General features: G+C 38.5%; 1 protein-coding gene and 1 long non-coding RNA gene across 3 annotated transcripts in view; one reads left to right on the top strand and one right to left on the bottom strand.

The window, feature by feature from the left end:
* The first annotated feature begins 737 nt into the window (after nt 1–737).
* The window catches only part of tut4 (terminal uridylyl transferase 4), a 20,638-nt gene continuing 5,293 nt past the window's right edge, over nt 738–16,082 (top strand). Inside the window, exons 1-16 of the mRNA XM_058073523.1 lie at nt 738–881; nt 3,879–4,217; nt 4,295–4,369; nt 4,427–4,581; nt 6,134–6,250; nt 6,340–6,517; nt 6,600–6,688; nt 7,176–7,227; nt 8,180–8,249; nt 8,464–8,590; nt 9,897–10,016; nt 11,990–12,175; nt 12,242–12,416; nt 12,512–13,020; nt 13,083–13,233; nt 15,826–15,912. Coding sequence (XP_057929506.1) covers nt 3,956–4,217; nt 4,295–4,369; nt 4,427–4,581; nt 6,134–6,250; nt 6,340–6,517; nt 6,600–6,688; nt 7,176–7,227; nt 8,180–8,249; nt 8,464–8,590; nt 9,897–10,016; nt 11,990–12,175; nt 12,242–12,416; nt 12,512–13,020; nt 13,083–13,233; nt 15,826–15,912 — 2,353 coding nt within the window. The 5' untranslated portion in view covers nt 738–881; nt 3,879–3,955. The remainder of the gene's footprint in view (nt 882–3,878; nt 4,218–4,294; nt 4,370–4,426; nt 4,582–6,133; nt 6,251–6,339; nt 6,518–6,599; nt 6,689–7,175; nt 7,228–8,179; nt 8,250–8,463; nt 8,591–9,896; nt 10,017–11,989; nt 12,176–12,241; nt 12,417–12,511; nt 13,021–13,082; nt 13,234–15,825; nt 15,913–16,082) is intronic.
* The window catches only part of LOC131129729 (uncharacterized), a 25,267-nt gene continuing 16,243 nt past the window's right edge, over nt 7,059–16,082 (bottom strand). The window contains exons 3-4 of one of the 2 annotated variants that reach the window (XR_009129877.1): nt 8,137–8,285; nt 7,059–8,068 (exon numbers count right to left, since the gene is read on the bottom strand). This is a non-coding gene — a long non-coding RNA (uncharacterized LOC131129729). Of the gene's footprint in view, nt 8,286–16,082 lie in introns of both variants that reach the window. The other variant, XR_009129876.1, reaches the window with a different exon arrangement.

Genomic DNA, 16,082 nt, shown 5'->3' with positions numbered 1-16,082 from the left:
CCTACTGTGTGGAAGTGGTCCATTTTTGGCTTCCTCAATTTTGAAGAAATAAATTCAAGAACCTGAGTTCAATTCCACTCTTTGTGTGGAGTTTGGGGGTGAAAAAAAAAAAGGAGAGCTGGAGACCTGGGTTCAATCCCACCCTCGGCCATCTCTGTGTGGAGTTTGCATGTTCTCCCCGTGCATGTGTGGGTTTTCTCCGGGTATTCCGGTTTCCTCCCACATTCCAAAAACATGCTAGGTTAATTGGCCACTCCAAATTGACCATAGGTATGAATGTGAGTGTGAATGGTTGTTTGTCTATATGTGCTCTGTGATTGGTTGGTAGAAAATGATTATAATCAGGAAAAGTATATTTTTCCAAATAAACTATTAGCTGTGCCCTGTGTCCAAGGCCTTTGTAAATCATATAAATATAATGTAACATTATGAACAACAAAGCTTGTGAAAAATAACATACGTATGAGAAAACTAAAAATATCGATCCGATATTGATTCTTCACTTGGTATCAATAACCTTCTGTATACAGTGCATGTTCGACCCGCGCCTGCGCGCTCGTGTCGGAACTGAACAGGTTTAAAATGGCGTGTGAGTCGCCGCCGGGGCGCTGCAATACACCCCTACATAAATCCATATTTTCCACGCGCTAAAACGAAACTGGAAGTACTCATGGAACGCCCCATTCCAAGAATTACCACGTTACCGAGGACTTGAACGCATCAAGAGACACGCCCCTCTTTTTCGTCACGAGCCCTCCCACAATGCAGCGGTGTGACGTAGGAACATGGCGGCCAAGGCTGCTGCTGTGAGCAGGCCACAGGAGCTGAAAAACATGTAGGGCCACCAAACGATAATCACAAGTCAACTTTAAAGTTCCAAAGTAAGTCGCAAACCTATATTTACTCTTTACGTCACAGCCAATTGTCGTGCAAGTTGACGTTGCTATGCTAATGGGTGTTAGCATTGTTTATTTCCCGTTAGCTTCTTCAGTGAGGTAATCAGCACAGGCTTTTGTTTTTTCTTTCGCTTACGTAGACAACATAACATTCACAACTCGAACCACTTATTTGAACAAAAACAGCTTTTGGCATAATAATCCAAGTTATCTTTTGTTAAAGTTTAGAATAGTGTACTTGGTGTTCGCTCGTGTTTACGTTTTGAAACTTATGCTAATTGAACCGCATGATGATGTTTTGATCACGAACCTCACTTCCTCATCGCAACTTTAAAACTCGACCACAAATGGGAGCTTCGCAAACGCTTCCCCGTGATTTTTTAAAATGAGCTTTATGTGCGACTGTGCGCAGTCAAAGGGTAAATGATGCATCACATCAGTTACTGTACATGTCTTTAGTGGGTCGTGCAGGGTTTTGATGTACTACACTGAACTACACAGAGGATCCCATTGTTGCAATCTTTTGGGATCACATTACTTTAATGCAAATAAGGCAACAGGTGCTTTTTGTTACTTTCACCATATCCGGCAATGCAGGCACCACTGGGAGGCTCAGTCAGTATTTTTATTTTTTGTTTATTCCATTCTTGTAGCTGTAATAGAAAAGGAAGCATATTTTCATATGTAAACAGTACTGTTATTAGCATACATTAATACATATGGAAGTAATTTTGTGTAATTGTTTGTTCATAGAAAACTGCGCATTTCTTGTGTGTAATAATTTAATAACAATAATAAATTCATTCATTCATTTTCTACCGCTTTTCCTCACGAGGGTCGCGGGGGTGCTGGAGCCTATCCCAGCTGTCTTTGGGCGAGAGGCGGGACACACCCTGGACTGGTGGCCAGCCAATCACAGGGCACATATAGACAAACAACCATTCACACTCACATTCATACCTATGGACAATTTGGAGTTAGCTAATTAACCTAGCATGTTTTTGGAATGTGGGAGGAAACTGGCGTACCCGGAGAAAACCCACACATACACGGGGAGAACATGCAAACTCCACACAGAGATGGCCGAGGGTGGAATTGAACCCCGGTCTGCGTGCTAACCACTCAATAATAAATAAATATGATACTCAAATATATAAAAACTATAATAATAATAATTTGTATTTTAAGTCAGGCTACCGTAAGGTCGAGACATATTTGGACTAGCATTTTTTTTATGATTAAAAAAAATAATTTCCCCCTTTTAATCGCAGTTAATTAGTTCCAGACCCGACTGTGATATGTGAATTTCCGCAAAGTAGCATTCCTTATTTATAAATGGAATATTATAGTTAGATCCTGGAAAACTTTTTTACAACCTTTTAGATAAGTTTAACATTATTAGAGCCCTCCTGACATGAAATAACAGCACCACAGTCACCTTCACACTTGTATTAGCCAATATAGTAGACATAAATAAGGATTGTGGTCATGTGTTGATTATAAATGTGAGAGTAGAGGGCGGACAGGAAGTGACATTGGATGTTCAGAGTTGAGTCCATGTCAGGGATTAATGTGCCTGTTGAAAGACGATTCAAGCATGAAAAAAATCCTGTTGTCTGGTGCTTGTGTGTCTCACTGAACACTACAATAACATCACTGACATCCAGTGACCAGTGTAGAATACTACATATTATAACATATTTGAATGCGTCTTCTGAAAGCCTTAAAAAAATGTTTTTATTTTACTTAAATTGGGCAAAATCCTGGTAAAATGTGCATATTTTTTGTCTATTAATAGGCTGTATTCAAACATGAAACATGTTTAATACAAAAAAAATGTGATTGAGTGAAGCCGGGATTCACATAGTGGTTGAAAGACGATTCAAGCATGAAAAAATTCCGTTGTCTGGTGCTTGTGTGTCTCACCGAACATTACAGTAACATCACTGACATCTAGTGACCAGTGTAGAACACTACATATAATAACATATTTGAATGCGTCTTCTGAAAGCCTTAAAAAAATTATTTTACTTAATTTGGGCAAAATCCTGGTAAAATGTGCATATTTTTTGTCTATTAATAGGCTGTATTCAAACACGAAACATGTTTAATACAAAAAAAATTTGATTGAGTGAAGCCGTGATTCACATAGTGGTTGAAAGACGATTCAAGCATGAAAAAATCCTGTTGTCTGGTGCTTGTGTGTCTCACCGAACACTACAGTAACATCACTGACATCTAGTGACCAGTGTAGAATACTACATATTATAATACAGTAAACCTCAGATATATCGGACTCGGATATATCGGAAATTCGCTCACAACGGACAGATAAAAAAGAAGCAATTTTTCTGTAATGCATTTCCAATAAAAATTCATTGCATATATCAGATTTTTTTATAACGGATTTCGCTTATTTCGGACAAAATCTCCAGTCCCGTTCCAATGCATTTCCATTAAATTTCCCTCGCATATATCGGATGGCCGCATCCTGGCGCTCCGATTCGCCGAATCGTGACAGGCCGCTATACGACGTCGTTTGCAGCGTTTGCAGCGTTGCCTGCACGTCCAGGTACATTGGAAACATAGTCAAGGAAGTGCCTTTTTATAACGGATAAAATCCGATTTACGTATATACCGGATATAAATCCGATATATGCGTAAAACGGACATTTTCCGGTATACGCATATAACGGATTTCGCTTATATCGGACAAAACCAGTGGGAACAATTGAATCCGATATATCCGAGGTTTACTGCATATTTGAATGTGTCTTCTGAAAGCCTTAAATTATTTTTTATTTTACTTAATTTGGGCAAAATCCTGGTAAAATGTGCATATTTTTTGTCTATTAATAGGCTGTATTCAAACATGAAACATGTTTAATACAAAAAAAATGTGATTGAGTGAAGCCGTGATTCACATAGAGTCACATTGTGGTTATCAGTGCATGTGATTTTTGCTTTGTTTTGTTTACATAGACTGTCAGTATTGTACCTTCCTGTTGTCTCTTCATGGTGTCCACGCCATCAAGAACACAAACGGCATCACCGGAGGGATGGATGCGTCTCGAGCGTCTGTCAAGTCAAACAAGCAATCTCTGCCTAAAGCATCAAAATCTTTGCAAAACTCAAATCAGGAAGCAACAAAACGAGAAGCCGCGGACTCTTCCAAGTGCTGCAAAGAAACGCTCACCGCTCCCAAGGATGACGCCATCGTAATCGTAAGTCGCGGCCCAGGGAAAGGATCATCGGACGGAAAGCAGGAACGCTCGTCGAGGTTAAACAGACTAACCGGAAGAACAAGCTCTGGGGAGAGAGGTAACGACGCCATTGATGACCCAAAAATCACAGTGAATGACATTGCTGCTTAACTTCGGGGGTTTGTTTTTCCACAGACAACAGAGAGACAAACACTCCTGTTCAACCCGACAAACTCCCGACAGAGCAATCGGAAAGCGAAAAATGTCATGGTGGGTCGACCTTTTCCTCATTTTAAATACAGCTCTGTTAAAACAGATTTATTTCAGGTTTGAACGCTGCAGTAGTGACGCATCATCACGCCGGTGAAGGCTGCACAGCTGCGGGTCCCGTTCCAATGGAAGGACCGCTAACGGAGCAGCAGCTCGGCCTCCGACAGGCGGAGGAGCGCCTTTGCCGAGACTACATCCACAGACTCTTAAAAGTACGACAAACCGAACATAACGGCACAAAACGATACAATAGCGATATAAATCGGCGGCGTCTTAACTCGCGTTTATAAGACGCACACAGCTATATATATAGCATCCACCACGAAGTCCGCGTGGACACATCAACAAACAGTTAGTGACACCAGCTACCGTGGCGCGTTCAGGTACCCGACCAGCGTAGTACTTCCGAGCCACGCCCGCACACACGTCAGCCTAATTAAACCAGAACACAGTATAACAAGTAGCCTTTTGTACACTGTCATTCTTTAATGTTAAGCTGCTGTGTGATGAGTTTAGCGTTGTAAGATGACACCACAAGTCAAATTGTGATGAGTAATGACTTTCTGGCATTTCCAATGGGCTAACAAGCTCTGAGTTTTTTTCATAGCTCAAAAGCTACCTGGTCCTCACAGGCAATATGACGTGGACATGTAGGGCTTATATATTAAAAAATCTCCTTTTCTCCAAATTTAATGGGTGTCAATTACGGCATATACGGCAGGTGGCGTATCTAATGTCCGCAGCTTGTTTTTTATTGGCCCGTGGCTTACTGTAGGAATAAAATTAAACCCCAAAAAACAGTAGGAATGGGTAAAATAGAAAAGAAGCTAACGTGTTGCTAAAATTAGCCTTTAAATGTATATACATTTTATTAATGTCTTTACAAAATAAAAAAATACATCCAAATATCCTTTGATTTTCAAAAGTTTGGACATGCCTGATATACTGTAGGGCAGGGGTCTCAAACTCAATTTACTTGGGGGCCACTGGAGCTAGGGTCTGGGCAAGGCTGGGCCACATCAGGTTTTCCAAAAAAAAAACCCAAAACGCATTTATTAAAAACAGAAAAATATACAAACTTTTTCAGTGCTTTGGTTCCGATTTTCTACAATAAAAGCGCTGATAAAACATTCCACTGTTCTCAAATATCTTACTTTTTATTTTTCTGCACAAAATAAGATGAAAAATAAATAAATCAAGAATAAAGAAAATCAATCAATCAGTAATAAATAAATATAATAATAAAACGGCAAATAATAAAAACTTAAGAAACCACATATAGTTGGTGGGTAGACAAATTATTTTTTTCAGATTAAAATGAACAAAGCATTATTAGAGCCCTGTAGACATGACAAAACACGACTATAGTCACATTTATACTCTTTTTATTTACAACATATTGCGCAACTGCAGGGTCTTGAGACACATGCTAACTCACAAACTAGAGAGCTAGCGACCTAAACGGTAGCCTTCAAGTTATTTCCTTTCAACTTAAATAGCCAAAAACTTACCACTTCCACACGGATAGGGAGGATAACTATTAACAGTTATTTAACCTTGAACATGAACATTAATCAAACGTAATAATTTTTTCTGGGTACATGATACCATACAGCATCCATATCAAACTTTCGCGGGCCGCACTAACATTAAACTTTCATATCAAGGCGGGGGCCTCAAACTAGTGTCCTGCGGGCCACATTTGACCCACGGACCGCGTGTTTGAGACCCCTGCTGTAGTGTGTTTTGTATTTTTTTTCACAGCAGTCCCCGGAGTACCCCAACTACCAGTACATATGCAAGCTCTGTTCCGTGCATATCGAGCACATTCAAGGAGCCCACAAGCACATCAAAGAGAAGAGACACAAAAAGAACATCCTGGTACGGGAATGAATGCCGTTATCACGTCCGTTACTTTTTTTTTTTTTTTTTCCTTGAACAAATGTTGCAAACATGTTGTGCTGTTGCAGGAAAAACAGGAGGAGAATGAACTACGTGCCCTCCCGCCTCCCTCTGCTTCACAGCTGAGGGCCATCGACGCGGCCGTCCTGGAAACAGCCAAACAACATGGAATTTCAGAGGAGGACTTGGAGATTCGGAAGAGTGTCGTCGTTAGGATGGAGGATATCATTAAGAAAGACATCTCAGGTTTGACTTGGAACGCTTACTGTGTGTCTGAAACACACTGGATATTGGTGGTGCATTCAATGTCTACTACTTTCTTCTCCAGCTTGTTCGCTGCGTCTTTATGGTTCTTGTCTTTCCCGATTTGCCTTCAAGACGAGCGATATCAACATCGATATCGTCTACCCTTCCACGGTGAGTCAGTGTGAATTACTGGAGTTTCTGTAATAGACATTCCCAAGGTGCTAGGTGGAACCATGCTTTTTTAACACCAAAGTATGGGAAATGTCCGTGAAGGCATCTTGACTGTGTTCTGATTGGCTGAGCAAAGGAACTGGGATGTAGCTAGTTTATGCAGTGAGCCTGTGACACGCTAAATGCCAAGGGAGTTTGTGGATCAGAGGCTAACAGCTAACTAGCCAGCTAGTTAGTTAGCTAGCTGCTGCCAGAGTGACAGAAGAAATAAGAGCTAGGCAAAATGTGTAAACAAAGATGGTGGAAAAGTGCGTGAGGGATCACATGCTTGCATAAGTTTAGACTGTGACAGGCTGTCGTCAATCAACTCTGCAAGTACATAACAGTTTTACTCACGACATCTTCCGTTTTAGTCACAAAATGCGACAGTTTAGTCGCAGTCCAGAGTCCTGACTGACATTTTTTTGTATTGCTTTTGCACATCCAGATGACACAACCCGAAGTGCTGATTCAAGCGCTGGAAATCCTCAAAAACAGCAGTAAGTCTGGAGTCAAACTCTTGTCATGTAAAAACACAGTAGCATACAAATACATCACGTTTGCACAATTCAACATGTCTGAAAAGGACTTCATGTTTCTGCAGTTACCAATTATTGGTTCACTACCTGTACTGCTTGTTTTAGTGGTAAAACAAGACCATTTGACATTAGAAAAAAATAAACATAAGTCGCTCAAGAGTATAAGTCGCACAAGGCCAAAAATGCATAATTAGGTAGAAAAAAACATACATAAGTCGTTGAAGAGTATAAATCGCACAAGGCCAAAAATGCATAATTAGGTAGAAAAAAACCGAACATAAATCACTCAAGAGTATAAGTCGCACAAGGCCAACAATGTATAATTAGGTAGAAAAAAAACATACAGAAGTCGCACTGGAGTATAAGTCACATTTTTTGCGGGTAATTTACCGTATTTTCTGGACTATAAGTCGCTCCAGAGTATAAGTCGCACAAGGCCAAAAATGCATAATTAGGTAGAAAAAAACAAACATAAGTCGCTCAGGAGTGTAAGTCACACAAGGCCAAAAATGTATAATTAGGTAGAAAAAAAACATACATAAGTCGCACTGGCGTATAAGTGGCATTTTTTGCGGGTAATTAATTTTCCAAACTACTTGACCAAAACAGACATTACGTCCTCTTGGAAGGCAAGTTCTAACAATAAAAGAATAGAGAACATGCTAACATATGCTAACACAATGCTTATACAGCTACACAAAAAATAAACATGAACACAAAAGGTGTCCAGTGTTTATGGAACATAAACACTTTTTTTTCATTTCTAAGTCGCTCTGGAGTATAAGTCGCAGGAACAGCCAACCTAGGAAAAAAAGTGCCACTTATAGTCCGGAAAATACGGTACTCAGTATTTTTGAGTTAGCTTGTCACCTTTTGGGAAAGTTGCTGATCGAAGTCTCGCTCTCTTCTCCAGCTGTATTTTCAGACGTGGTGTCAGACTTCCATGCCAAAGTTCCCGCCATCATCTGCCGTGATGTCAGCAGGTCAGTGATGCTTCAAGCCGGTTTCGAACTTGCTATCTATGTTCAAAAAAAAATGTGTATGATCTAGCGGTGCAGCCAAAAATTGCACATACATATCCGTGTCCATGCAAAAGGCCCTGCTTGTCCAGTTAAACAACCCTGCATTGTTGGAAGTATTAAAGTAGGAACATTCGATAAAGAAATGTTACAACTTCAGTGTTTCTTTCCCCTACAGTGGCCTGACATGCAAAGTGAGCGCAGGCAACGATGTTGCTTATCTCACCACGTGTCACCTGGCAGCCTTGGCTAAAAGGGAGCCCAGGTTGGTTCCCCTGGTTTTGGCTTTCCGCTACTGGGCAAGGGTGAGTGTGCAAATGAAACATCCTAAAAATCGACTCTCCTGGGGTTGTAGGCCTCCTTGGTTATGTTGATTGGTAATGGTAATGGTTTAATTTCATTTGAACATGCATCAGATTACAATTGAGTGCATCCCATAATCAGTTCCTAGTTCCACATGTCCAAAAGGAGTAGGAAGAAGCAAAGCTTATTAAATCCTACCCCTCCATCTGGTACTTTTACAATCAGTAACTGTTACATTTGTTCACTTCCTGCTTTTCTAATATAGTTTAAGGTTTTTTTTAATGTAATTTTTATTTTTGTCACGTACCGAAGTACGAGGTAATATGATATACGATATTATATATCGTGTATATATATATATATATATATATATATATATATATATATATATATATATATATATATATATATATATATATATATATATATATATACGATATATATATATGTATGTATGTGATATACCCATTATGTCATTGTATGGTCATATCACCCCGAACAAAAAAATTAAAATACAAAAATTAATAAATTAATAAAATAAAAAATATATTTATTCATGAATGAATTACATCTTTTTTAGTTAAATTAAAATACATTTATAAATGAATTAATAATTTTTTAATTTTTTATTTTATTAATTTATTTTATTAAAATTAAAATAAATTTTATTAAAATAAATTTATAAGATGAAAAATTATTCACTTATGAATGAATGAATATTTTTTATTATATTAATTAATTTTATTAAAATAAATTGTATTAAAATTAAAATACATTTATAAGATGAAAGATTATTCATTTATGAATGAATAATTGTTATTATATTAATTAATTTTATTAAAATTACATTTAATTTATAAGATGAAAAATTATTCATTTATGAATGAATGAATAATTTATTTTATTAATTCATTTTAATAATTTATTTTCATTTCATTCATGAATGAATAATGTTATTTTATTAATTTATTTTATTTTTGATTTTATTTTATTTTTAACTTTATTTTCATTTTAGAAATAAGGAGTTAGTATGTTCTCTGTAGGCGGCATTATGAATTATCCTTACTGACCTTTTTTGCAGTACATTTAGCCAGTGAAGATTGCTTTTATAGTTATTAGCCCATATTTCCACACAATAAGTAAGATATGGTAGCACCAGAGAGCAATAAAGAGTGTGGAGTGACACACTGTACTTTTGAGTTTTTAAAAAATCACATATGCGGATCATTGCGTTGAGTTATTAGACTGACTAATAGTGTCTAACCTCAGTCGTGTGTTGATTCATTGCTTTTTCTTTTACTTGTGCAGCTGTGTCACATTGACTGCCAGGCGGAGGGTGGCATCCCCTCATATTCCTTCGCCCTCATGGTCATTTTCTTCTTGCAGCAGAGAAAAGAGCCAATCCTCCCCGTCTATTTGGGTGCTTGGGTAAGGAAAGTGTCACATTCTCATAAATAAGAACGTTACATTTCTATACGGAGTGGAAAATGACCTCAAACGAGTGGTTCTTTTCTGGGATACAGTAGGCCTACCATAAAATAAAACATCAAGCTATTTAACCACACTCTATACTTGTATAACCCTCCTCTTGTGTTAGCTTTCTGGTATCATGTCTTATGTTAACGGGTGGGTTTTGACCCATGTATTAAATCAGCTATAAAATACACTAAAAACAATAAGTTACCATCAAATTTGCTTCTCATGTCTTGGTTACCTTCTTAGGCTTCCTCATCCATGAAAATGTTGCTTTTAATATTTTTGGTGTGGGCATGGAGGCCTTTTTTTGTCACTATACCCCTCCATTTCAATTTCCAAAAATGGTCAAATGAACCTCAAAAGAATCATATTCATAAATTGAAGGTTCTTTTGTTACCTGGCTATTACTGAGGGATGTAGAACATATCTCTTAAATCAATTAGTTTGATTTATTTTCTCATTTTAGTATTAATCAATAAAGAAACATCTATGGTGTTGGGGTCCATAGATGTTTTGACCCGTATATATTCATGTCAAGAAAAGGTAGAAAAAGTTATTGTTTTCAGCAACACAACTTTAGTATAAACTGAAATCAAAAAGCAGAACAGGTCCAGATCTTGGTTCACTCTACTTCTTGTCATTCTTTCCATCATCCAAATTGTTCTTCCCACGGTCCAAAGTGTTCTTTCCACGATCCAAAATTCTTTCCGTGATCAAAAGTGTTCTTTCCGTGATCCAAAGTGTTCTGTCCGTGATTCAAATTGTTCTGTCCACGGTCCAAAGTGCTCTTTCCACGATCCAAATTGTTCTTTCCACGGTCCAAAGTGTTCTTTCCACGATCCAAAGTGTTCTTTCCGTGATCCAAATTGTTCTTTCCGTGATCCAAATTGTTCTTTCCGTGATCCAAATTGTTCTTTCTGTGATCCAAAGTGTTCTTTCGGTGATCCAAAGTGTTCTTTCCGTGATCCAAAGTGTTCTTTCCGTGATCCAAAGTGTTCTTTCCGTGATCCAAAGTGTTCTTTCCGTGATCCAAAGTGTTCTTTCCATGATCCAAAGTGTTCTTTCCATGATCCAAATTGTAAATGTGAAATCAAATGAGTGAATTCCCCTCACATGTGTGGACCTTGTTTTTCTGCTGGTATACTGGAAAAGCGGTGAAAATGAGAATCCCCTGAAGCTTCCATGATGAGAAGAGGAGCTGGTTGTCATTGTGTTGGCTAATTGTACACTTATGATTTCAGTTGGGGCTCAAAATATTGCTTTATAGTCATATTATTATAACCGGGTCCGACACCGACCCTAACAATACAGTAGTCATAATTTCAACCAGACCATTTTAAAATGTAGTAAAAAAAAATTTTTTGGTTTTATTTTGTTGAAAGAGAGTTTCCTGACAAAGTCAAAAAGCCTTGATGCAATAAACAAATGTTATGTGATTCTTTCCATGATCCAAAGTGTTCTTTCCATGGTGTAAAATGTAGTAAAAATTATCATTTTTTAAAAAATCATAATTTAAAAAAATAATTAAAATTAAAAAAATTAAAAACTATTTTAAAAAAAGTAATTTCAACCAGACCATTTTAAAATGTAGTGAAAATGATTTTTTTGGTTTCATTTTGTTGAAATAAAAGTCAAAAAGCCTTGATGCCATAAATAAATGTTATGTGATTCTTTTTATGCATTAAAATGTAAAACGGGTCGGTGCCGACCCGAACACAAGAGGAGGGTTAAATGAACAGAAATGTCAAGATGAGCGTTTCGGACCGAGATACCGGCGCTCCTGTCTGAGCTATTGCTGCCCATTTCCTAAGAAATCAGGAATCCTCTCAGCATCCTCTCATTCCCTGCTCCATGTTCTTTCTTCACAATAAATGCTCATCTAATAATCGTGACGAAACATCTTGATTTGCTGGGTCCTGTTTCAGATTGCCGGCTTTGACGTGAAACGCGTGGACGAGTATCACCTGACAGGTGTTCTATTGGACTTGTTTGTCCGATGGGAGTACAGACCTCCGAGCTCCACGGATGCACACGGAGAGAATCCGAACGAGGCGGCTGGGGAAGTCAGACCCAAATCAGAGCCCAATGAAACAAATCATTCCAACGGCTTGGTGAGTAAATTCACGCCGGTTCTGGTGGATCCTTAAACTGATTTGCAAATGGATCCCCTTTTCAAGGCCCAGTTGACCTTTGAACCGTGCAAGGATGCGTCGCTGGGACAGTTGTGGTTCGAACTCCTGCGCTTCTACACGCTGGAGTTTGCGCTGGAAGAATACATCATCAGCATCCGACTGACAGAGCTGCTTTCTCGGGAAATGAAGAACTGGCCTCGTCGCAGGCTCGCGATAGAAGGTACCCGTGTTCAAGTCCATGATCTTGGTCTGTGGATCCTCATAAGATGTTGGTGAAAGGCAGAAGCTGACTCTCGCTCTCTCTCTCCTACAAAGATCCCTTCGCGTTGAAGAGGAACGTCGCACGGAGCTTGAACAGTCAGATGGTGTTCGAGTACATCCAGGAGCGCTTCCGTACGGCTTACAAGTACTTTGCGTGCCCGCAGAGAAAAAGTACGCCGGAGCAACAGAAAAGCAAGGTTCCCACCAAGCAGGGCTCCAAGTTGTACCCAGTGGACAAGAAGGAGGCCTCATGTTTGAAGAAGATGAAGAAAAATGTAATGAAACGCGACGGAGCTAGTCGGACGGCGTTCCCGGGGTCGAAGGATGACGACCATGACGATCAGTCCATCAAGAACGATGATAAGACTTTGGACGGCAGCCTCATGGACCTGGTCCTCAGCGAAGGGGACAAACCTTCCCAACAGTCAATCCCGTCCCTGTCTGCCAACGGGGTATTGGACACTGACGAAGAAGAAGAAAGCAATAATTCCGAAAGAGATGGCACCGTATCGTCGGAAGATCTTCACTATGTCTTTGATAAAATGATTTTCACCGGCGGGAAGGTAAGAAAGTTGGACCGCGTTCACCGAAAAGTCAACTTATGTTGAGTGTTTTGTGTTTTTAGCCGCCAAACGTGGTGTGCAGCATCTGCAAACGAGATGGTCACCTCAAGGACGAGTGTCCGGAAGACTTTAAAAAGATGGAGTTGAAGACGCTCCCGCCGATGAACGACCGTTTCAGGGACATCCTGGATGGGCTCTGCAAACTCTGCCACTGTAACTACAACGTTTATCGTTATTATTGTTAATATTGGGCTGCACGGTGGATGAGTGGTTAGTGCGCAGACATCTCTGTGTGGAGTTTGCATGTTCTCCTCTTGTCCATAGGTATGAATATGAGTGTGAATGGTTGTTTGTCTATATGTGCCCTGTGATTGGCTGGCCACCAGTCCAGGGTGGACCCCGCCTCTCGCCCAAAGACAACTGGGATAGGCTCCAGCACCCCCGCGACCCTCGTGAGGATAAGCGCTAGAAAATGAATTAATTAGTTGACAAGTGTGGAAGTGGTAAAAATTCTCACAGATAATTTGCGGAATTATGTTGGAACATAGACCTCACAGCTACGAGACCGGAGTTCAATCCCACCCATCTCTGTGTAGAGTTTGCATGTTCTCCCCGTGCATGCGTGGGTTTTCTCCGGGTACTCCGGTTTCCTCCCATATTACAAAAACATGCTAGGTTAATTAGCGACTCCAAATTGTCCATAGGTATGAATGTGAGTGTGAATGGTTGTTTGTCTATATGTGCCCTGGGATTGGCTGGCCACCAGTCCAGGGTGTACCCAGCCCGAAGACAGCTGGGATAGGCTCCAGCACCCCCACGACCCTCATGAAGATAAGCGGTAGAAAATGAATGAATTATTAATATTACAGCCTAAGCTTCAAACGATAGCCCAATGCCTCCCCCAGCTAAAAAGCATAAATGTCCAAATTCCGCCATTTGTGTCTTTAGCTTTAGTTTTCATGTCAACATAAGTCATGCTAATGCTAATCCTTACACGTATTTTCCTCAATTAAATACAAATGACTCCATAGCATCATATTTTAGATGGAACATTTTTAACCCTTAGATGCACGAGCGACTGGACCCTACACTCTTCCATAAGTGGGTCAAAAATGACCCATACTAGAATCAATGCCTTTTTATGCCAATTTTGCCATTTTGGTTAGGAATAATCACGATGATATTATGTATGATATTTAGTATTATATTTAGGTTAATTTATTCCTGACAGCCAAAGTTGATAAGAATCAAAGGTTCCTATTGGATTCCAAAGAAAATGCATGCGGGTCATTTTTGACCCACTTATGGAAGGTTGGGGTAGTAACACAAAAACTAAAATTTCTTAAAATGTATAAAAGGTAAGTTAAAAATGTGAATGGCATGATGTCAAAACATGTTTTTTTAGGAGTACCTAGAATATGAAATGATAAAAAAAAAAAGATATTTCAAGAAAACAACCTGACCAGGTCATTTTTGACCCACTTATGGAAGGTTGTGGTAGTAACACAAAAACTAAAATTTCCTAAAATGTATAAAAGGTAAGTTAAAAATGTGAATGGCATTACATCAAAAACGCGTTTTTTGATGAATACCTGGGATATGAAATAACAATTTTTCATTACAAAGATATTTCAAGAAAACAACCTGACCGGGTCATTTTTGACCCACTTATGGAAGGTTGGGGTAGTAACACAAAAACTAAAATTTCTTAAAATGTATAAAAGGTATGTTAAAAATATGAACGGCATGATATCAAAAACATGTTTTTTGAGGAACACCTGGAATATGAAATGATAAAAAAATTTAATTACAAAGATATTTCAAGAAAACAACCTGACTGGGTCATTTTTGACCCACTTATCATAGGTTGGGGTAGTAACACAAAAACTAAAATTTCTTAAAATGTATAAAAGATAACTTAAAAATGTGAACGGCATGATATCAAAACATGTTTTTTGAGGAGTACCTGGAATATGAAATGATAAAAAAAAATTAAAGATATTTCAAGAAAACAACCTGACCGGGTCATTTTTGACCCACTTATGGAAGGTTGGGGTAGTAACACAAAAACTAAAATTTCTTAAAATGTATAAAAGGTATGTTAAAAATATGAACGGCATGATATCAAAAACATGTTTTTTGAGGAACACCTGGAATATGAAATGATAAAAAAATTTAATTACAAAGATATTTCAAGAAAACAACCTGACCGGGTCATTTTTGACCCACTTATCATAGGTTGGGGTAGTAACACAAAAACTAAAATTTCTTAAAACGTATAAAAGATAACTTAAAAATGTGAACGGCATGATATCAAAACATGTTTTTTGAGGAATACCTGGAATATGAAATGATTTTAAAAAATTAATTAAAGATATTTTAAGAAAACTACCTGACCGGGTCATTTTTGACCCACTTATGGAAGGTTGGGGTAGTAACACAAAAACTAAAATTTATTAAAATGTATAAAAGGTATGTTAAAAATGTGAATGGCATGATATCAAAAACATGGTTTTTGAGGAACACCTGGAATATGAAATGATAAAAAAATTTAATTACAAAGATATTTCAAGAAAACAACCTGACCGGGTCATTTTTGACCCACTTATGGAAGGTTGGGGTAGTAACACAAAAACAAAAATTTATTAAAATGTATAAAAGGTACGTTCTCTCATTTGCTCGTTTTTGCTGAAATAATTCTACGATATTCTTGGGATCTTTCTTCTCATAATATATATCATATTTTTTTTACATAAACACCTGCCTATATTATAAAAATCATACATCTGTTGTGTCGTATGGCAGATGAACTGGCGCCTACGCATGCTGAGCAACAGAAGAGGGAGCAGATCCTAGCCAGTTTGGAAAGGTTCATAAGGAAGGAGTACAATGGTGAGTGTTTAATGGGATATACTACTTCATAAAGCAGGGATGTACGAGTAGGTGCAGTACATACAGAGTAATATGGCATGAATACACACGCTACTACTAATCCATCTACCAATGGGTGGATTGCAAAGGTAGTGTGGGTTGATTGCACGGCATTGAAAAACTTAGACGTT

This window comes from Doryrhamphus excisus, chromosome 5 (assembly GCF_030265055.1).
Source record: "Doryrhamphus excisus isolate RoL2022-K1 chromosome 5, RoL_Dexc_1.0, whole genome shotgun sequence".
NCBI lineage: Eukaryota > Metazoa > Chordata > Actinopteri > Syngnathiformes > Syngnathidae > Doryrhamphus > Doryrhamphus excisus.
This window is presented reverse-complemented; position numbering and strand designations above follow the sequence as displayed.